General features: G+C 33.5%; 3 protein-coding genes across 3 annotated transcripts; 2 read left to right on the top strand and 1 right to left on the bottom strand.

Moving 5' to 3' along the window:
• The first annotated feature begins 735 nt into the window (after nucleotides 1–735).
• Nucleotides 736–4,427, top strand: LOC142630226 (E3 ubiquitin-protein ligase BOI-like). The gene is made up of 4 exons (XM_075804199.1): nucleotides 736–1,107; nucleotides 1,947–2,056; nucleotides 3,204–3,568; nucleotides 3,792–4,427. Exons 2-4 carry the CDS (start codon nucleotides 1,951–1,953, stop codon nucleotides 4,323–4,325), a joined length of 1,005 nt encoding a protein of 334 aa, XP_075660314.1. The 5' UTR covers nucleotides 736–1,107; nucleotides 1,947–1,950; the 3' UTR covers nucleotides 4,326–4,427.
• Nucleotides 4,428–9,601: 5,174 nt separating this feature from the next.
• Nucleotides 9,602–14,975, top strand: LOC142631497 (phosphoenolpyruvate/phosphate translocator 1, chloroplastic-like). The gene is made up of 9 exons (XM_075805666.1): nucleotides 9,602–10,213; nucleotides 11,234–11,356; nucleotides 11,446–11,598; nucleotides 11,967–12,052; nucleotides 12,577–12,661; nucleotides 12,833–12,952; nucleotides 13,078–13,146; nucleotides 14,406–14,535; nucleotides 14,659–14,975. The coding sequence occupies exons 1-9, from the start codon at nucleotides 9,803–9,805 to the stop codon at nucleotides 14,727–14,729; spliced, it is 1,248 nt and encodes a 415-aa protein (XP_075661781.1). The 5' UTR covers nucleotides 9,602–9,802; the 3' UTR covers nucleotides 14,730–14,975.
• Nucleotides 14,976–18,276: 3,301 nt separating this feature from the next.
• Nucleotides 18,277–20,232, bottom strand: LOC142632950 (transcription factor MYB98-like). Its single transcript, XM_075807262.1, has 4 exons — nucleotides 19,757–20,232; nucleotides 19,124–19,250; nucleotides 18,510–18,954; nucleotides 18,277–18,428 (listed from the first exon to the last, which is right to left on the bottom strand). Exons 1-4 carry the CDS (start codon nucleotides 20,230–20,232, stop codon nucleotides 18,277–18,279), a joined length of 1,200 nt encoding a protein of 399 aa, XP_075663377.1.
• Nucleotides 20,233–21,542: the final 1,310 nt, after the last annotated feature.

The raw sequence follows: 21,542 nt of genomic DNA, 5'->3' as shown, positions 1-21,542 counted from the left end.
TATAACCAAGAGTTTTAAAGTTTAATTGGTACTAGGGGTGTTCACAGTCGAATCAACAAGAGTTTGTATTCAATTCATGCTCGACTTGATCAAATTGAGTGGATTAGAATGCAACCTGCTGTCGATTGATGAGGAGCATTAGTTTGGATGGTCGGGCTCTTTATGAGTGGCGATTGAATCAGTTGACACCAGCTAAAGAATGGGTGAGGCAGAAATACAACCTTACTTTTGTTAATATTCAACAAATTATCAAATAACCTTTTATCCTAAAAAAAAAAAATTATCAAATAACCCAAAATGCTTGGTCTACTAGTTTCTAAGATTTTATAAGACCCTGAGTTTAAAATTCATAACCATCATCTTTCATGATGTATGAGTCAAGATATTAGATTCGTTTGGTTAGACATTTTAGGAGCTTAAAAAAGTGTTTTTAAAACTTAAAACTCTATTTTACAACCACAAGTTCTCACAACTATTATACAAATGTTCATCTTAAATTCAAAACACTGATTTCTATTAGTTTATATAAATCACACTCAAACATATAAATAAAATTTTTTGAGAAGAAAAAAACAAAAAAACCTAATTCCAACACACACTAATAAATTTCACCTCCCATTTAGCCAAAAATTAATATGGGGCACATTATACGCCAGACATAGGCCCAACAAAACAAGGGGTCCACAACAAAAGAAGGACACCATAGTAAATTTAGGCACACTGAACCGACGCATCAGTAACCAGAGAAATAAAGAAATGAAAAAAATTACTGGTGGGAAAACGAAAAGAAAAAAAAAAAAAAAAAGCTGATGAAGGCGATGAAGAAGTTTACACCACCAACACCAACACCAACACTAACAATTTCTCTTCGTACAAATGGAATCATCGGTTTTCTTAACCTTAACCACTCACCCCAATACCATCGTCTTTTTCCACGAACCATTGTCCCTCCCAATACCATTAATTATTATTGCTACCATTATGCTTCACTTTCTCCTTCTCCTCTCTTAGCAAATATTCTCTCTCTTTTTCTCTTTCTCTCTATCTCTCTCACCCTCTCATTCTCACCACTCAGATCCGACTTTGCCTCCATTTGAAGTTTTTTAGGTACTGATTCTGCAAACAATAGGAAAGAAACTGGATTTAAAAAAATAAAAAAAAACTTGTTTTTTGTTGTTTTTCCATTTCTTCTTTGATATTGCTGATCTGGGTATTGCTTCTTTTTTTTTGTTTTGGATGCTATGATGGGATAAAGATTGGAACTTTTTGTTTTTGTTTTGATGGTTACCCTTTTGATTTTAGAAATCTATGGATGATTGTTGTTATGCTCAAGTTGGAAATTTTATGTGTTAGATTTTGTTTTTCTATTAATGGGGTGGAATCGATGACTTTCTCTGATGTGATGGGGTTGTTGAATCGAAATAGAGGCTTGCTATGGGTTTTAAGTTGTTGATATGCTAGGTTTTGAATTTGATATTCATTTGCGTACGCTGTGGTTGATGTGAATGGTGTGGAGATGAGAAAATTTGGAAAACTTCCTTGAAATGAGTTTTAAGGGGTTGTCTGTCACTCTGCTGAGTTGAGTTTATTGCATTTTTTAGGTCCAAAATAATGAATAGTTGAACTTTTCAATTTGTAGTTCTTGTTTCTTTGTGTTAGTATCTCTCTGTAACAAAATGCAGCATAGTGTATCTAGTTATTGGTGATGTTGTTTGTGATGTTCTACAAGGTTCTTTATTGATTTTTTTAAGTGGGTGCTCTTCAATTTGCTCGATCATCTGGTTCCCCTCATAACTATTGATATTTTGAGGTGCTTCATTGTGCATGATTTGGATTTTTTAGGAGATTCTTGAGCTTAGGTGCTTAATCGTTGGTACCCATCATAATTAGTTTGGTAAGTTTGGTTAGTTTATGAAATGATGGTTGCCTGCCTTGGTTTCTTATAGGATTATGTTTGGAGGAGATAATAGCAATCCCGTGTTTCCCACGTTCGTTGAGGAAGGTCGGTTTCAATATGATACCAGTGGATTGCCTCAGCTGCAATTATTTGGGGATTGTGAGTCTTTCCTAAGAACTTATTACTCATTTATGCTATTTGATTTTCTTCTAGTTACAGATTTAGATTTTCTAATTCTGTTGTTTTGTTGTCCTAAAATGTTATTTTGATATTCATGTAGCTTTTGTACATGGTTCTACTCTTATTGTCTGGTCCTGTTATTGCTTCTGGACAGTTGTTATGTGCTTGGTCTCTCTATATTTTACAACTTTGATCAATTAGGATTTTGGACAAGGTTTCTCATTCAGTTTGTGCATTTAAGATTTTATTATTGCTTAAATAAAGGATGATGTATTTGTTGCCTGTGCCATAATTTGAACAAATAATTTGATTTTTTAACTTAATACATGTTTGAAAGTCCAGGTAATTTCAATATATAAGCGGATTTGAGTTACTTAACAGATAACTATGAGAGGAGAAAATGGCCTGTATATGCTAAATGAATATGCATTTTCTTAAGTCTTCCATTTTTGTACTAGTAGTTGGAGTTGACATCATATGTTTGTGTACATATTATTGACGATCAATTATGAGAAATGTGCAAGTAATTATGATTGAATGATGACTGGTTATTGGTAAATAAGCCAAGTGTAGTTAGATTAATTTTTCTAGTGTTTCAATGGGTCACCATATACTTATGTTTAGATGATGGGATGTAAAGCTACAGCGCTGCTAGCACACAAGTTTGGGTTCTATGCAAAATTTGTAAAACATAACCACAAACGACAGTGGCCATTAAGCACCTGAACTTTGAGCATTTTACATCAGGATTAATAATTTTGACATTGTCCTGGACAGAAGAAAATGTAACATATTCTCCATGTATCACCTCTTGTGACCCTGTCTCTTTGTCCCTTTCCAGTTTGTCCCATTACAGCAATCTTTATCCTCTACCGTTTCTTGTGAGTTGTGACTTATCTTGTCAATACTATATCTCTTTTTTCCCCCCACTTTCTTTCTTTGTGTTATTAGATGTGATGTATTATTATTTTTTTGGTATACTTACAACGAAATTTAATTTTCTTTCTGTTGCTCTCATTGTTTATATCGATTTTATATGGTTATAACTTGGTGGCATTTTTCTTTTTCATTTAAAATATTCAGTGTCTTTTGTTTAATCTATAAGGTAACTTTGCAATCTGTGCAGTCCCAGTTGGATGCAATGTTGGTCCTTTAAACTACATTGGAAACGACCAAACAACTCCTATGGAGCAGCCAATCAAAAGAGCTAGGGAAGCAGAATCTATTTCCAGACAGCAGCAAAAGCGTCTTTTAACTCTAAATAATAACTTCTCTCAAGACAAAGCTGGTCATTCTGGAAGCATTCTGAATCCTAATCCTGTATCAACCGGGCTGAAACTTTCGTATGAGGAGGATGAACACAATTCTTCTGTTACTTCTGCAAGTGAAAGTATGACAGGTGTCCTTCCTGTTATTTTATCCCTCGGCGATAATCTGAAGATAGAGATTGATCGGCAGAAGGAAGAATTTGATCGTTATATTAGACTTCAGGTAATAATCTAATTCCACAAACTAGCTTATGGTGTTGTTGTGTCAACATCTAAATCTTAACAATACCTGCAATTCTTTTTATGGTGAAAGAATCAGAAGTAAAATTTTGATCCTTTTTATCACCACTTAGGAGGTTGACTCCTAGACATTAGTTTGCGATAGATTTGTTGCTTGTTTCACAATACCCTCTACAACCAATTCTTCATTGGTGTGTTTTGAACAGGAAGAAAACATCCTCAAGGGTGTGAGGGAACTGAAGCATAGACAAACAGTTTCTTTCCTGAGTGCCATAGAAAAGGGAGTTGATAGGAAGTTACGTGAAAAAGAGCTTGAAATAGAGAATATGAACCGCAAGAACAAGGACCTAATGGAGAGAATAAAGCAGGTCGCCATGGAAGTTCAGTCTTGGCACTATAGAGCAAAGTACAATGAGTCTGTAGTCAATGTCTTGAAAAGCAATTTGCAGCAAGTCATGTCTCAGGGTGCTATGCATGGGAAGGAAGGATGTGGGGATAGCGAGGTTGATGATACAGCCTCTGGTACTAACGTGGATCACCTACGCATTGTAGGCAGGTCTGGAAATTTGGCCTTTACAGAGAAACAGTTGAGTTGCAGGGCTTGTAAAGTTAAGGAAGTCTGTGTCTTGTTGTTACCTTGTAGGCATCTGTGTCTCTGTAAGGATTGTGAAGGGTTTATTGATGTATGTCCTGTGTGCCGGGTAATGAAGACTGCAAGTGTTCAAGTATATATGTCTTAAAAAGTGTAATGGTATCAAGGTATATTTCTAGGCACTTGCATTCCTCATTGCCCCTTTACTGCAATCAATTTAATTTATTAATGTTATCATGGTTACTGGATTTATGGGTTGTTAAATGGAGGTGCTTAAGTTACAGAGTTTTTAAGACAAATTATAATGGCTCAAGTTTCATTAATTTCATTGGTTTACAAATCTCTGTAAAGGATTTTAAGCATCATCCATGTATAATCTTTGTGGGAACACAATTTTCAGACCAAGCTCAAAATGTAAGGGATCTTGGCCCAGTGAACCTAGTACAATAAATTTGTAGAGAGTAGGTCAAAGAGCTAGGCTTTAATGCTTGGATAACAGTTAATATGGTTTTAAATGATGTGCCAACAAGAATTGAACTCGGTTTGGCGAGAAAGTTGGTTGTCGGCACAGTCCGAGAAGTTCTGTTCTAGCATATATTGGATGACCATCGTTACAGGAGTTGTTGAGATTCCTCAAATGCTTTCTCTTTTCCTTTTTTTAATCTCCTATTCTATGAGATCTCTACCCTTATTTACATTACATCTCTCCCTTCATCCTTACCCTACACGTGGACCACATGTGGACAGTTGATGGTTGTCCCATCAGCCCCCTCTAAAAGTCTTCTGGGGTAGCTATAAGGTTGCCATAATACTGTTCAGAGGTTACTTCCTCATTAATGCGGTGATAGCAGTTTTTCCTTAGATATTTTTGAGTTCTTATCCCTCTTGTACGTTCATAATGCTCGTTACTATCATTAGAACTTCCTGGAAGGTCATCCTTGATCATTAGGATCTATACCAGATTTACGTTTGGCTTTATCCGAGGAGATAGTACTCCTCGGACTTGGACCACCCATGCTTCTCAGCCAAACCCACATGCTCTCGACCAAAACCACATACTCTCGGCCAAATCCCAAAATCCATGACCCAACAATCTTAGTGGGCATTGTGTTTTCTTTTTTGTTGGCTTTTCTAAACAAAGTTAATTTGGTTTCTACTTTCTCATTCCAATTGAAATTGGGTATGTTATAGAGTTATAGTACTGTCATGGACTCATGGTCCCGGATGTGGGATATAGACTGTTCTAACAGATAAAAAGATCTCTCTCTCCCAAAAAAAAAAAGAAAAAAAAAAACATGATGAGTGAAAAAGAGGGGAAAGCATGCTGATATTGGAGATATAGAATTACAACTTTGATTTTGATATTGAAGGCAATTGAGATGAATGAACCAGAATTTGAGATTACTGGGTTAGTTTTTAAAAGCTGAAAGGTTTAAATTAGTGGAAAATGTTATGCAAGAAAGGCTCACCAAGTTTGTTGTAGGCCTGGGGTTCAAGTGATAGTTCAATTTGTACAGATTTATTAATAGAATTTGTAGTAACTGTCACTCTAAAAGGCCCAAAACCGACTTTAGAATGAACAAGGCTTCTCTCGAAACCCTCTTATATATTCTTATTAAATATGAATTTTGAAAATCTAATTATTAGATTGCATGGTAAATATTTTTATTAAATGTGAGTTTTGAAAATCTAATAATTGGATTGCATAAATATGAATTTTGAAATCTAATAATTGTATTGCATGGGGGTAAAGTTGCATTTTTTTTTTTTTTTTTTTTTAAGTTCTATTTGATGGGATCATTGTAGGTATGGTAAACTTGCATTTTTTACTACTGAATTAGAAAAATTAGAATGCCAACTGAGATCCCAACAAATTGTCTCAGTCTCACTTAACTCAAAATGGCTGATGGGAATTATAGATACTCTGTTTAGGAGATCTGGTATCATTGTTTATTGCACCTCCTGGGTTCATCTAACTTTATACATCTTGTCTATCATTGGTGCCATCTATAAATACCATTAGATTCAATAGTCAAGAATATTTCCACTCATATATGCCATAAAAATATTCTGATTCCAGCAAAGTTGGAATGGCAAGCTCCTTCACCTAGAATTCATTATTGTCAAACTTTTTTCACAAGTTTTTTTTAAAATATTTTTTATTTTTATGTGTGGGGGTGTATCACTGTCACAGATCTAATCTAGCTACCTGCTAATCAATTTGCCGGTTGTTGGAAATGGCAGTCCAGGCTTGGATGATCAAAGTCTTGTTATTTTCTTCCCATCCTTACCAATAGGTCAAAAATTGAATTAAATACACACTTCCTACCACAGATGAGACATTTTCCTTCCTTTTTTTGGCCGCCAAACAAATGGGACTTCTCCTTTTTTTGGTCGTAAAGTAAAATAGATGGGACTTAAAAGAAATATAAAAAAATAAAATAAAACATCTATGTTACCTACCATTACCAAGACTTGAAAAGGAAATTAAGAAATAATCAAGAAATATAAATTACATTTATCAAGTTGATATTTTTAGTCACTGAATCATGGATTGAAAAATCGTTTCGATCCATAAATTATGGATTGCATCAATTTATTCCCTACAATTTAAAAAAGCGTTCGGTATCATACTAATATGTTTTTGGTTTTACAATTTAATGGTTATAAAATTTTGGAAATGTAATTTTACAAACTTAAGGTTTTCAAGCATAACTATTAAACTTGGACTAGACGTTAACTCGGTTTATAAGCTGGGTCACTGGTTCAACCAGTGGGTCACTAGTCAAACCGCATGGTCAAATTAAAAAAAAAAAAAAAAAAAAAATATATATATATATATATATATATATATATATATATATAAGTTTGAAAAATCGTAGCATGAATATGTAAATTAACTATTGCAACTTACAATAATTAATGTTTTTTTGAGAAATAATTACAACATGCTGCTAATCCTGCAGTTTGAATCATTTCCCCCCTGGACCTCTAAACACTTTGTACATAGGGAGGTGTCAATTCAATTACAAGGCCATTGACAATTAATTTTTTAACTTTATACATAAAAAGATTAATAAATAAAAGAAATCTTAATGGCGTTTAATTTATATTTGGCAATAAAGTTAAGGTTAGCTAAAGTCTAAAGTAATAAACAAATTCAAAGCAACAAAATAGTGGAAAATTCAAAGAGGAAACATGTCATACACTCACACAGTACACCGAAAAAAAATTAAACAAAAGAAAAGATGCTTAAACTTAAAAGGCAATAAACAAATAAAGTATATATATATAAAAATAAAAATAAATCTAAACAAAAGAAGACAAATGAAGTTTTGTTGTTTGATATACTCATGCGGTCATCCTTGCTAATTGGTGGCGAATTACTGAAGTGAAAAGTGATTTTGTTTAGACTTGAGCACAGAAAACTGATGCACAGTAGCAGCCTTGCAGGCTTGGAGAACTGTGAAAAGTGATGGTATTGGGTGAATCAGCAGAGAACAATTTTTTTTTTTTTTTGGGTTTAAAATACCATATGATCATAAATTAAATAGTAAAAAAGTCAATAGAGTGTGATAGGGTTCTGGTTTTTCTCATCTTGAAGCCGTCTATAGAGGTCGTCCGTGACCTAACTAGTATTGCAAGCACCCCTGAAAACCTTACCTATAACTATCTCGTTCAAAGAGAAAGAGCCTAGGACGAGGTCCTCGTGACCAGGGAATGAGATGCTTGTCCTTAAGAAATTCATCCGTAGACGGAACGGCCCCTATTCATGAGCTAAATACACTCGACAAGGGGATACTAGGACGAGGGTATCATATTTAGGAAAATCTCTGAGTATAATGTGACAATTCCTTATTTTACGCATAACTTCCCCGTATCCGTTGTAGTACATAACTCCTAAACAGTTATGAAAGTTATTTTTAAATCCTTATGCCTCCTTAAATCCATGAGAGGTTATAATTGCGATAACCGTCTATTAGAACACTATATAAACACTTATTCAGACAAAGTAAAGGTACGTTTTTATTGCTCCCAAAAAGTTGGAACTCCAAAAATATAGAGAGAAAACTAACTTTGTCATCGGAGAGTTTTTGGCCGGCAGCCCCGGTCACCTTTGATTGCTTTTCTTTCTTTTTTCAGGCCGTTGATAGAGCAAATAGTTCTTTCAAGTCCGAAGCATCCAGCCTACTGATTTTCTTTGCATCATCAAAGTGGATCTAATAATGTAATTTTATGCAATTTATAAACTCAGCTGGGTTACACGGGTTGCTTAAAATCCACTAAATTTTATTGGTTTTGACCAAGTCATGTACTCTTCCAATATAATTGATTATCCGGTTTATGTACTGGGTCATCAGGTTACCGGTCCAACTAGCCAGACTCATTTAATAACATTATTTCCAAGAGTTAAAGATAGAAACTTTTTTTTTTTTCATGTAAATATGATACAGATTTGAAAGTTTTGACACACGCTTCGTATGAGTAATTATTTATCTTTATATCAAAATATTAATATGTTTTCTTTTGTTAGAGGCAAGATTCAACGTACCTAGTCTTGATAACAAAAGATTTCTTTTTTTTAGAACCAAAAGACTTTATCATTTGACTATTTAGTGAAAAATTGACTAATTAAAGAAAAAGAAAAAGAAAAAAAAGGATTAGGATGAAAATTTGATAGACTAAATTAATAAAATATCTGTTTGAATTTGACACCCTGATTTGAAACTGTTAATTTAAAAAGTATATATATTTTTAATAATCTTATAACAAAATACTTTTTTTTTTTCCAGATTGGCAAGATTCGATGTATCTAGTCTTGATAACAAAATAAATTTTCTTTTTTTTGGAAAACCAAAAGACTAACAATTGACTAATTAGAAAGAAATAAAAAAAGAGAGAATAGGATTAAAATTTGATTGACTAAATTGATAAAATTACGTGAATGTTTTGAGTTTGACATTCTGATTTGAAACTGTATATTTTTAAATCTAATTTTTTAATTCTGGTTACAAAAATTTTAAAAATTTATATATATATTATATAAAACAGCTACACCTAATCAACACAACCCAAAATTTACAGAATTCAGGATAACAATGCTTCAAAAACCCACATCATTTACAACAACAAACTGAAACTGAAGTGGTCTTACTTACAAATAACTATATCAAAGTCTAATCAATTGTAATTCTGTACTTTCACACATAAATTATCCATGTACAATTGATCATATCAAAAACTATGACACAAAACTATAGTTGTGTCCTAGACTTTCTCTATAAGGATATACATCCAAATTTATAGTATCTCATAATTTTTTTTTTTTTTGAAATCTTAATTTAAATTAAAAAAAAAATTTATAGTAAAAAAAATTTAATACTAATATTAGACACAAAAGAAAGAATCCCAAAGAATATGCGAGACATTTCCGATTCCGTTTTTTTTTTTTTCTTTCCTTTTCATTTCGTCTCCCACTTCACTCCACCAAACCCAACTACCCTCTCTTCCTCGAACGACTTTCCAACGCCTAAATATCTCTCTCTCTCTAAATCTATAAACCCTTCTTTCTCTCTCTCTCTCTGAGATCTCTCTCTCACACAAAAGCTTTGAGTGCTTTCGAAAATGCAGAGCGCGTCGTTCACACTCGCTTCTCCTTCGCCATCGCTCTCTCTCCTAAAGTCACGGAGGCAGCCTTCGAGCTTCAGCTTCAACCCTAGATTCGATCCCATTCGCGCTTCTTCGTCGTCTTCGAACCTCAACAGCGATTCCTTCAATGTGAATCTCTCTACTCGCCGATCCTGGTCTCTCTCTTCTTCGTCTTCTTCGTCGCCGTTCAAGCTCAGACCTTGGAATGCGCCGCCGCCGTGTTATTCCGATGCGGAAACGAACCGTTTCGAGGTTAAGGCGACTTCGGTGCCCGAAGCCGCCGGAGAGAAACCCGAATCGAGTGCCTTGTTCAAGACCTTGGAGCTCGGCGCCTTGTTTGGCCTCTGGTACCTCTTCAATATCTACTTCAACATCTACAACAAGCAGGTTCGGTTTCGCTTCACTTTCGTTTTTTGAAAATTTTTTTTTTCTAGATTGAGAATTTGTGGATTTTCGTCGTGAAATTTTGTGTATTTGGCTTTGTTCTTTTGAGCGAATGTGTTGTTGCTATTTGATTTGGTTTTGAGCTTTGAGAAAAATGTGTTGCTGGTTTGTTTTGGTTGTTGAAAATTTGAAGGTTGAGGATTGTGGATTTGCGTGATTTTGATTAGGTTTTTGAGTGTTGAAATTTGTGGAAAATTTATTGTTAGATCGTATAGTGAAGGAAATGAAAAGAAAAGAATTAAAGTGAGCTTTGTAATGTACTGAAAACTCTGTTTTTCTTGGAACTCTGTTTTGGTGGGAAAGCTTTCTGAGAAAAATCACTTTGAAAGTAAAAAAGATTATTACTATAAAGTAAAAGAATTTATTTGAAGGAGTGATCAAAATGTGATCTTTCGTTTACAATTACAAGCGAAACACTCTGTATGATCCAAAAAATCAACAATGGTGCGTCCTCAAATTTTATCTGATACTCTTAGCTGTGTTTATGGTTGATGTTGATCAATAATTAGATTTTGGAAATTACCCCGAAAAAATGTACTTTGGTGTCTTTAATTTTACCAGAAGAATTATAATTAAAGTGAGCTTTGTAACGTGAATCACTTTTTGAAAGCAAAAAGATATTATTATAAAGTAAAAGAATTTATTAGGAGTGGTCAAAATGTGAGCTTTCACAAACAATTACAAAAGAAACACTTGTATGATCCAAAAAATCAACAATGGCGTGTCATCAAATTTTATAGTTGATGTTGATTAATAATTAGACTTTGGAAATTACCTGAAAAAATGTACTTTGGTAACTTTAATTTTATCAGAAAAATTATAATTAGTTTTTACTTGGGTCTTTAGGGTTTAGTTCAAATCAGGCTGCTGATTGTGAGACACTTGAATTTAATGTGTGTTAATACTTGACCAATAATTCAGTATGAGATTGGAGCTGATTTGTGACACATGTTTTGATCACAGGTTTTGAAGGTGTACCCATACCCGGTAACTGTCACTGCAATTCAGTTTGCTGTTGGTACTGTAGTTGTTTCTTTAATGTGGGGTCTTAATCTCTACAAAAAGCCAAATGTTAGCAGTTCACAGGTATTTGATGTGGTGTGAAAGGTTTAGTATTTAGTGTACTGGTCTTGATTTTGTGTAGTGATTCTTATTTGTGAGTAACTTCTTGACAGCTTGCAGTGATATTGCCACTGGCAGTGGTGCATACATTAGGGAACGTTTTCACGAATATGAGTCTTGGAAAAGTTGCAGTGTCATTCACTCACACGATCAAGGCTATGGAGCCCTTCTTCTCTGTTGTCCTATCTGCTATGTTTTTGGGGGAGGTGCGAATTTCCTTTTCTATTTTGCCCCTTTTTTTTATGTCTTTGGATCACCAAGATTGGGTGGAGATGATTTTTTTTTTCTAATAAGTAGTGAAATTTTTATTGATATCAAAAAAGAGTCACTCAAGTATACAACTGGGTACTATACAATCAATCACAGAAACTGGATGGAGACTGGAGATGAAACTGATTGAAATATATAATTCTGTAGTATGATAGCATTGACAGCTTTAGTTAGTTTCCAGTAAAGTTTCCTTTGTATTCTTAAGTTTTGTTGAAATGATTTCTATGCAAGAATTTCAATTTTTATAATGAGCATCATTCATCAAGTTGTTTTGATTCTAACTATTATCCTCGTTCTCATACAGTTGCCCACTTTTTGGGTGGTTGCTTCCCTTGTACCTATTGTTGGAGGAGTGGCACTTGCATCAGTCACCGAGGCCTCTTTCAACTGGTACAACATTATATCTGCATATAAAATTATAAATCTTATTTACTTATCTATCTATCTATCTATCTATCTATATATATATATATATATATATATATATATATATATATATATATATTGTTTACATAGATTAAAAGATATCCGCATCATGTAGTTGTTGATTTAGGATTGAATGGTTGTATGGTACTCGAGGGGTGGGTTATGAGGTTCGACCCACCATAGATGTGGGATTTGTGAGTTTTATTGGACAAGGGGTATTTTCTATCATTCGGGAAAAAAGGATTCTAAAAATAATTTTGGGCTGTCAATGAGCTCTAGCATAAATAGCACCTCTTCTAATGAAAAAAAATGAATGGAGGGTGAGATTGCGGGTTCAATGCCACTGGGTGTGTTACTTACCAGCAAAAAGAAAAAAATGTGACTTCATATGGGCTATTCAGTAGCATTGTAAAACTAAGGACTTTACTTGATTTAGTTTTATCAGTGAAAAGAATAACATATGATCGTTCTGTTTTATTTTGGAGAAGGGCTGGATTCTGGAGTGCTATGGCTTCCAATTTGTCAAACCAATCTCGTAATGTCCTTAGCAAAAAGGTCATGGTTAAATCAGAGGTAATCAACATTTTCGAGATGCATATGTTCTTAATCTTTTTGCCTTTATTTTTTGATTTATGAAATAATTGTTTGGTGTGTCATACTACATTCTGCTGTTGTTATTTCTTTTCATTTTATTTTTAGTTTGTATTTGAATTGGCACATAATCGGCATTTTATCCTTTCACAGGAATCTTTGGACAACATCACTCTCTTCTCCATAATAACAGTTATGTCCTTTATCTTGTTAGCCCCTGTGGCTCTCTTCATGGAAGGTGTCAAGTTTACTCCTACATTCCTGCAATCGGCTGTGAGTAACTTTTTTAAGAGCTAAAAGCTACAACAAAAAGTCTTTATAGTTTGATTTTACGCAGAAAAGAATCTTTAATGTAGGTGCCTATCTGATTCATTTTATATATTTAAATTCCATGACAGGGGTTAAATGTTAATCAAATATACACCAGGTCTCTTCTAGCTGCACTCTGCTTCCATGCTTATCAGCAGGTGAGGCACTTCGCATGCTCTGGCTTCTCTCATTTCTTTTTCTTAGTGTGCGTTTGGGTTAGAATGAAAAATGAAAAAAAAAAGTACTATTCAACTTATTTTTGTTATTATTCATGGGCCCCACTGCACTTTTTGGCACTATTTATGGGCTTTATTATACTATTTTAACTAACTTTTACCTTTATCTGTAGTACTTTCAGCTTTATCTGTAGTACTTTCAGCAATAATTTTTCAGTTTCAACAAAATAAGTAGTATCCAAACACACTCTTAATGTATATGTTTTTCATACGTGAATTATGACCTTTCTAGAACTAGTCTTGAGCTTCTTATATGTAAAAGCTGCCATCTTTGTTTATTTTAAATAGTGGATATCAATTGTTGGACAAGTAGCTCTCATGAGCAATGAACTCTTGTTTCAAGATAGGTTAAGTTCATTGTTTAAATGATATATGCCTGTTATTCTACCGAACTATTTGACAAAAACTTGAGAAATTTGCACCATTTGTATGGAGATTTTTTGGCTCATTAGAGCCTATTATTAGGTTATGACACATTGTTTGTCATTTATACTTGCAATGTATTTACTTGAAGGAATCTAAATACTGCTTTACTCATCATATATTCTTTTGCCTCTCAATGTGATTTTCTTTCACATGGTTGTACTCACCATGGTCTGGTGTAACCGGAGTTTTGAAGATTCTGAAAGGAACTGATCTTAAACTCTTCTTCTTCAAAAACTTATTGGATTGGTTGTCTGTAATAGGCAGTCATTCTATTTTTTCAGTTTTTCTTTGATGGATGTTTGTAATTTGTGTTTTTGATTGTTTCTTGTCCCTAGTGTATACTTCTTGTATACTTGGGTGATACTTTTTTGATATTTAAATAAAATTTTCTCATTACTTGTAAAAAAAAAAAACCATGGTCTGGTGTGACTACTTGCAATCTGGTCAAATTGACTAGAAAATGATTCTCTCATGAAGCCTTTTACACCTTGTTACACTGCTCACACATATAAGTTCTGATCAACTCAATGCTGAAGTGTCTGATAGGGTTAAACACGAGAGAGGGTAAAAAGTGAATGTTCTAGTAGGAACCGTGCTAACTGAGGTCTTAAATTAGAAAGAGAAAAAATCATGGGAGGCATTGTACCATTTTAAAGCATTTGGGACTTTACATAGGCCTCTGCTTATTGTCAGCATTTTTAAAACATTTTTCCTTAGTAGGAACAGTGCTGACACTTATGGATTGAACTTCGCAGGTTTCCTACATGATATTGCAGAGGGTATCTCCTGTTACCCACTCTGTAGGCAATTGTGTGAAGCGGGTGGTGGTCATTGTTAGCTCTGTCCTCTTCTTCAAAACTCCTGTCTCGCCAATCAACACTCTTGGTAATTTACTTGCTTGATCTTAAGCTGGAAAAAAAAAGGTTTACATTGTTTGGTATTAGTTTTATATTACTATGACCCTTCCTTTCCATTCATAGAGATATTTTTGTCCTGGACTTCGTGCAGGCACTGGAGTTGCTCTTTCTGGAGTCTTCTTGTATTCACAGGTGAAGCGCCTTAAGCCAAAGAAAGCTTGAAATTTTGTGGAGAAATTTTTGCTCGTAATTTGTTTTTTTAGATGATAAGTTACGCATTCAAGAATTTGTTTGTAGGTCAGGTTGTGACTGAATTAGATGATAAGTTCCTTTTATGCCATTTAACTTATTTGGCTATTCTTTTGTGGACCGAGAGTAAATGATGCTGTTCCCCAAACCATCCTTCTATCACCTTTGTACTTTTGGTTGGGTTTATAATTGAAATTTAGAATGTAATTCCTTGTGCTATTTCACGTTTTTTTTAATAATTAGATCAACAATACTACAGACACACCCACCCAATTATACAACATGATGTGCTTGATTATAAGTGGTTGATAAAAAATGATGGGTCCATGTAAATAAGAACGTGTAGAAAGTATCTATCACTCATAATCGACTACATCACCTTGTTGTAAAATTGGGTATGTCCTTGCAATTATTGTAATCTGACTGGATTCATGGAGTATGAAGATTTACAGGAACGTGTTTGTTGAATGCATCTAATATGCATTATTGGTTGGTTCAGAAAGGGTCGGGTGTGCCTCTTATTTGCATTATGGGTTGTTCCGGAAAGGGTTGGATGTGGTAGTGTATATCTCTCTATTAAATAACCTGACTGCAAAACATTCACATATTTTGGCTATATCATTATTTGCATCTTCTAACAAGTTAGGAAGTGTAGAGGGGACAACCTTAATGCTGAGAATCCTTTAAGAGCGAAACAAAAGCACAGAACAGAAGGTTATATCACTGAAAGCTTGATCATAGAAGAGATTGTGTTTCCGGAGAGCATCATAAGTATTGTTGTAATTGCTTTTTATATTAAAGTAATTTTGCAAACATTGTCAACATACACTTTGAGGTTTCAAACTTTCAATCATACACAACCCAAGCAGCCGCATCCCACCCACCCACTGACTGCATCCCACCCACCAAGCTGAGATGCTAGACAATGCAAACCTAATAAGTTGAGATGCTAGACAAAACAGTAATGCTTTGCTCTGAGATGAACTAAACTGAACCAAGTAACTTCAATGTATGAGATAGAACAGAGAGGAGAGAGTGAAAAAACAGGGAAAAAAAATGGTGAAAGAGGTTTTATAGATTAGTGATGATGGAATTTATGAGATAGTGGAGAGAAAATTGGTGGTGGCTCATGAATGGGAAGAGAAGAGAGCAAAAGGGAAGAGCGGAGAACAAAAGAGTCTGTAAGAGTGGAGAGGGTGAAGTAGTGAATGTGTGGCTCAAAGTGAAGATAAAAAGAGATTTTATTTAAGATGAGAGAGAAAGATGAATAAAAAATAATAAAAATCAAATGACATTTTCTTTCGTACTGTTTCAAATATGAGATTTTACTATAGCAAATGCCAAAACCTTTTGGCATTTAACACACTTTATGATAGTCTGTTTTTGGTGTTTGGTGTGCCAAATGCCAAATATTTGACATTTGGCCCACCTAATAGGAATGCTCTTATTCATACGAGTATAGGACATTATCACCGGTGTTTAAAATACGTTTTACAATTTCTTACCTTGAAACTTGGTGCACCTTTGAGAAAATCAGAAATTGAAACAATAAAATATTAAAATAACAAACTCTCAAAAAAAAAATTTTTGGTGATAACTAAACAGGAAAAGAAAAAAAGTTGAAACTTGGTGTACCTTTGAGAAAATCAGAAATTGAAACAATAAAATATTAAAATAACGAACTCTCAAAAAAAAAATTTTTTTGGTGATAACTAAACAGGAAAAGAAAAAAAGAAAAAAGAACAAAGAAGAAGAAGATGAAATCTATAATCTAATCTACTTTCAGTCCAGGCTAGTAGATGCACAAATTATTACTATTCAAATGTACCTAGAAACATTTATATGGATGGATTACTTATATAAACCAAATATTATACAGAGAACTTTACCGTATAATAAGTTAATAACGTTTATTAACATCTAAATTTTAATTTTATCAACAAGTTCATGGCTATCCTATCAACAACAACAAAAAGTTCATGGCTACAGTAAAAACATGCATATAATGCCATTGACCTGCATATAAAATTTAATCCTTTCTTTTTCTTTCTTTTGGTGCGGTGGTCACTTTACAAGTATAAATATTTGTGGGGTGTGGAGGGTAAGGGCCGGAGTTCAAATCTTCAGGGTAGAACTTTACACACATACATACAGATTAGATTAAAATAAAAATTCTATTTTGTATAAAAAAAAAAAAAATTGTCTAATAACTTCACGATCCCGTGAAAAGTTACATGTTTGGTATTAATTAGTAGAATCTGAAAAGGGAAAAGACTTAATAAGAGAAATGGAAAATTTAAATTTTGCAAATTTAGAAACCATACTAGCTCATAGTGCAAGTTATTATAGGCTAATTAAATTTAGTACTAATTAGTAATTACGAAATTGGACCGATATAAACAGAAAGGGTTTTCTAATAACAGTGTGGCTCTATGTTTAACACTTTCCCTTACAACTAGCTAATGAATATTACACAGTCCACAAATTGTTTTGACTTCCAGCAAATTAACACCAACATGTATTAAGTATAACATCGAGTAAAAACTGTCATTAGTGGCTACAATATCCACTCCGTTACGCTTTTTTCTGAGTATTTATACTCCATTATTTATTACATTAATTTAAGGCTTCAATAGTTTTATTTATTTATTTATTTTACTGATGAAGAAAGTTATACATGAAGCTTTCACATTCCTTGACATAATGTTTCTAAATTCTTCATTTATTGCAAAATTCCAACACGAATTGCTTATTAAGGAGGTACACATTTATTATACTTTAATATCATGCATGCTTACTATTAACATGTTGATCTACTTGGAGCAAAATAACATAAAAATTTTATATTAGATGAAGTACTCATACTGAAAAATTACGATCGAGGAGTACTTAATTAATTGCCATCTAAACATGTCCCTACGTATATCATCTATATATATATGCGAGATGCATAATAATGTGTGGTGCATGCCTAATTTGACCTGAAAATGTTACAAAGCACTCTTTTTACTTTTTCTTTTTCTTTATTTTTAATTTCAATAATTACAACATGGATGAAAGATTTAACTCCTAGAAGTTTTAGTTAAAAACACCAAAAAAGTATTGGTTAAGTTACACGATCATTCTTATTAAAGTCATTCAAATTATGTGAAAGTGATGATACTTAACAATGAACACGCTAATAGCGAACAATACAACTCCAAATATATTAGTTGGAAAATAAATAAATAAATGTTCAAAATTTTCATTCATAATAAGCCTGGAAAAACAATATACACTCAATTCCCTTACAGATAAATACAATTCCATACAAACAGTTGAGTACATATGTCACAAGAATTCCAATAGTATTATTTATTTTATTATTATTATCATTATTTTATATGTATGTTTTGCTTCTTGCATGCGTGTTACCCAACTATTATCCATTCGTTCTTGAATTCTTCCTCTCAAAGTAATTCAAGGAAAAAAACTTTCAGCCAATGGCATAAGAAAAAAAGGGAACCCTGAAGCCAAATTCCTAAGGGTTTACACATTTGGCTTCATTAACTTGAGACATCATCTCCACCAAATCCAGCTCCTTCTTCACGTCACAATCTACCACTGGAGTCATATCAACTGGAATATCCATGTCAAAATCATTCTCGTCCACAACTACTGGAGCACAATGCAGCATATTCTCATTAACCACAGGACCACAAGGCATTTGATCATCAAAATTGTTCTCATCCATAATAGGAGCATTATTAGGTATGTCATCAAGAAGAGAATCAATGCTACAGCTCTCCTGAAACATGTTTTCGTCGAAACAAAAGTCCGGAACCTCATTGAAATCATAGTTTGGAACCAACCGAGCATTAGGGCAAAACTCATCAGTGGACTGTGGCAGCTGAGTTGGTGTTTTAGTGGTGGTGTTATTGGCTGTGGCATTACTAGAAGAAGTCTTTCTTCTATTTTGCACCATGTTTGATGGGTCCAAGTTCAAGCCCTTGATGTATTCTTGTAGAAGAGAGCCTCTAGGGTACTTTGAACGACATTTTCGTTTCGAGTATTGCCTTCTTTTGGTTGCATTCCAGTGGTTCTTGATGGAGTTTTCAGTTCTCCCAGGCAACCTCTTTGCAATCTCTGCCCATTTATTTCCAATCTCTGCATGGGCCTGAATTAGTACCTTATCTTCCTCTTCACTCCATGTATCCTTCTGCAAAGTAACGAACGAATATGAGCAAAAATAAAAGACATTTTCATGCATTGGTGTCTAGTGTTAAAAAATGCATATTTGTATCTCGATTTAATCAATGAATTCCATAAAAACATGTAGGGGTAAAGATAGAATAATATAGAATCAATGAAGAAGAAATTAATAAAACCTTGATGTCTGGTCTAAGATGGTTATGCCATCTCTCTCGGCACTGCTTTCCTATCCTCCCAGGCAACATTTGAGCAATGTAAGACCATTTTCTCACTCCATATTGCTTAACCAGTTGAATCAAATGCCTGTATTTACATGCATCAATACTTGATAAAGACAACCAAACATAGGGAATAACAAAAGAGCAATTTTAGAGAAACACAAAATTTGACAACTTTTTTTACAATTTGTTAATATGATAAGTTGTGATTTAAGTATTATCACTTTCCCATATGTTTATCATCGATATCACTTTTATTATATATGAATCATAATAAATCATGTTAACAGTTATAAAAACTTGAAAATTTTTGTGTTGTTAGATTTATTGATAACAAAAATTCATAATTGATAGGATCTTGATTGTCTCAAGCTCTCAACATCCACACTCCATGCACATTGGACAATTATTTATGAAGTGTGGACATCAAGTATCCACATAGAATTCATATTTTTCAAACTAATGTCCAATGTGTATGGAGTGTGAATATTGAAAGGGTCAAACAATAATTTACCTAGATAATGTAAAATTATAAATATATATATATATATATATATATATTTATTTATTGAGGAATGAAATCTTTTGTACCTGTCTTCTTCAACCGTCCATTGACCCTTAACAACATTAGATTTCTTACGAACTTTTTGTGGTTTTTTAGTTGTTGGAAATGCTCTATTCTTGTTCATGCCAATTTTTTTGTAGTACCCATTTTCCGCTGTTATGCATGAGACTTCATCTGGTACAACAAAATTCAGAGGTTTTATTATGTCTTGGCAAGTTGTAAAGACCATGTGACTCCGATCTGATCCCATAATATCAATGGGATTTCTCTGAGGGAGATTCAAGTATCCTCCACTTTGGAAATTGTCCATTACATGACCATGCCCACCATTATCCATAAATGGCTTACACTCGAAAATATCAAAATCAGTTGAGGTGCACTGAGTTTGCACCCCAAAGATGGGATTTGATGAAGACCCATTAATTTGAAACTGATCAAGATGGTGAATAGATTGCAAGAAACCCTTTGATGAAGGAGCTTCAAAGGATAAATCATCTTTCATATAGGACTCTAGGTAATTATCAGACAAAAGTATTGGTTGTGAAGCAATATTTTCCCTATACTTTGTGTCAAGCTCCATTAGAGAGAGAGGGAGAGATGAGGACTAAGTGAGGCAAATGGCCTAGTGTTTTGGTTCTAATCTCCTTCGTGTTACTTAACAGGTGAGCCTTAGATGCAATTAACTGTAGTGGTCGAACATGACCTTTAAATCTACTGGTGACCAAATTTTGCTTTGTTAAGACTTATCTGGTATTTCCTAGCTTTTGATGGATACTTTAACAACTGCAATTAAGAATTTAATAAATATGTAATAAGTATATTAAATATAATTAAGGAGTTACATATAGCATATGGTCAATGAAGGTCATGGTTTCAGACGTGAGAATAGAATTGAGTACGGTACTTGTTGGTATAAATATTCTAATCGGACACATGGCATAAAGGCATTGGCTAGATTGATGGGAATTTTTGTCTTTCAAAATTTGTTTTATGGTTTCTTATTTTAAATAAAATGAAATTTGCTCCACAAATTAATTCCGAGTGGAAGGAATGTTTTGCAACATGTAGCAAAATGGTTGAACATATTTATGACCATCTTGACCTTGTTTTTACTTTCTATATGCGGGGAAAAATTAATATGCAATTTGACGAGGATTATCTAATTGGCCAAGGATCTTGTAACTGAATTGACACCTCCTCATGTACAAAATGCTTGGGGGTCTAAGAGGGAAAAAGTTCAAGCTGTGGGCCGGTTAGCAGCATATTGTAGTTATCTTAAAAAAAAAAAAAAACTAGTTGAATTTAAGAATATGTTTAAGGGCTTCTTATTAAATAAAAAGTATATTTACTCCACAAATTAATTTTGAGCGAAGGTAACTTTTTTGCAGCATTAGTCAAATGGTTGAACATACTTATGATGGTCATGACCTTTGTTTTTACTTGCTACATATGGGACTAGTTAATATCTAATGCTGTGATCATCTTACTTATGTTTTTACTTACTACATATGGGACAAGTTAATATTCAATGCTGAGGATTTAAAACTGGAATGCATTTGTTGTTTGAGAAATTAGGTCAATGGAAATTATGCAAATGTGTCCTAAGCACAAATCTCATTTAATTACTTAAATTTGTAAAGAAAAAAAACTTTAATTATTTTAATATTGCAATTTATAAAAAAAATTTACAAGCATAATTTGCAATTGATAAACCTTGTAGAAGATGAGGAAACTGAAAAAAATGCTCTTTATCACTTTAAGTTTGTAAACATTGGTTATTACCACCCAAATAGTTATTAGTGTTTGTGATAA

Source organism: Castanea sativa, chromosome 4 (genome assembly GCF_040712315.1).
Source record: "Castanea sativa cultivar Marrone di Chiusa Pesio chromosome 4, ASM4071231v1".
NCBI classification, from domain to species: Eukaryota; Viridiplantae; Streptophyta; class Magnoliopsida; order Fagales; family Fagaceae; genus Castanea; species Castanea sativa.
Note: the sequence above shows the minus strand (reverse complement) of the source record. Positions and strands in the feature narration are given on the sequence as shown.

Bases quoted from the DNA above. Each gene is read 5' to 3' on its own strand.
- LOC142631497 (XM_075805666.1), top strand. From the start codon at position 9,803: ATGCAGAGCGCGTCGTTCACACTCGCTTCTCCTTCGCCATCGCTCTCT. The intron at 11,357-11,445 runs GTATTTGATGTG...ACTTCTTGACAG, and splicing joins CAAATGTTAGCAGTTCACAG to CTTGCAGTGATATTGCCACT. The intron at 12,053-12,576 runs GTACAACATTAT...ATTTTGGAGAAG, and splicing joins ACCGAGGCCTCTTTCAACTG to GGCTGGATTCTGGAGTGCTA.
- LOC142632950 (XM_075807262.1), bottom strand. From the start codon at position 20,232: ATGAAAGATGATTTATCCTTTGAAGCTCCTTCATCAAAGGGTTTCTTG. The intron at 19,251-19,756 runs GTACAAAAGATT...ATGTAAATACAG, and splicing joins TGGACGGTTGAAGAAGACAG to GCATTTGATTCAACTGGTTA. The intron at 18,429-18,509 runs TACCTAATAATG...ATGAGAATATGC, and splicing joins TGATTCTCTTCTTGATGACA to TGCATTGTGCTCCAGTAGTT.
- LOC142630226 (XM_075804199.1), top strand. From the start codon at position 1,951: ATGTTTGGAGGAGATAATAGCAATCCCGTGTTTCCCACGTTCGTTGAG. The intron at 2,057-3,203 runs GTGAGTCTTTCC...CAATCTGTGCAG, and splicing joins GCTGCAATTATTTGGGGATT to TCCCAGTTGGATGCAATGTT. The intron at 3,569-3,791 runs GTAATAATCTAA...TGTTTTGAACAG, and splicing joins ATCGTTATATTAGACTTCAG to GAAGAAAACATCCTCAAGGG.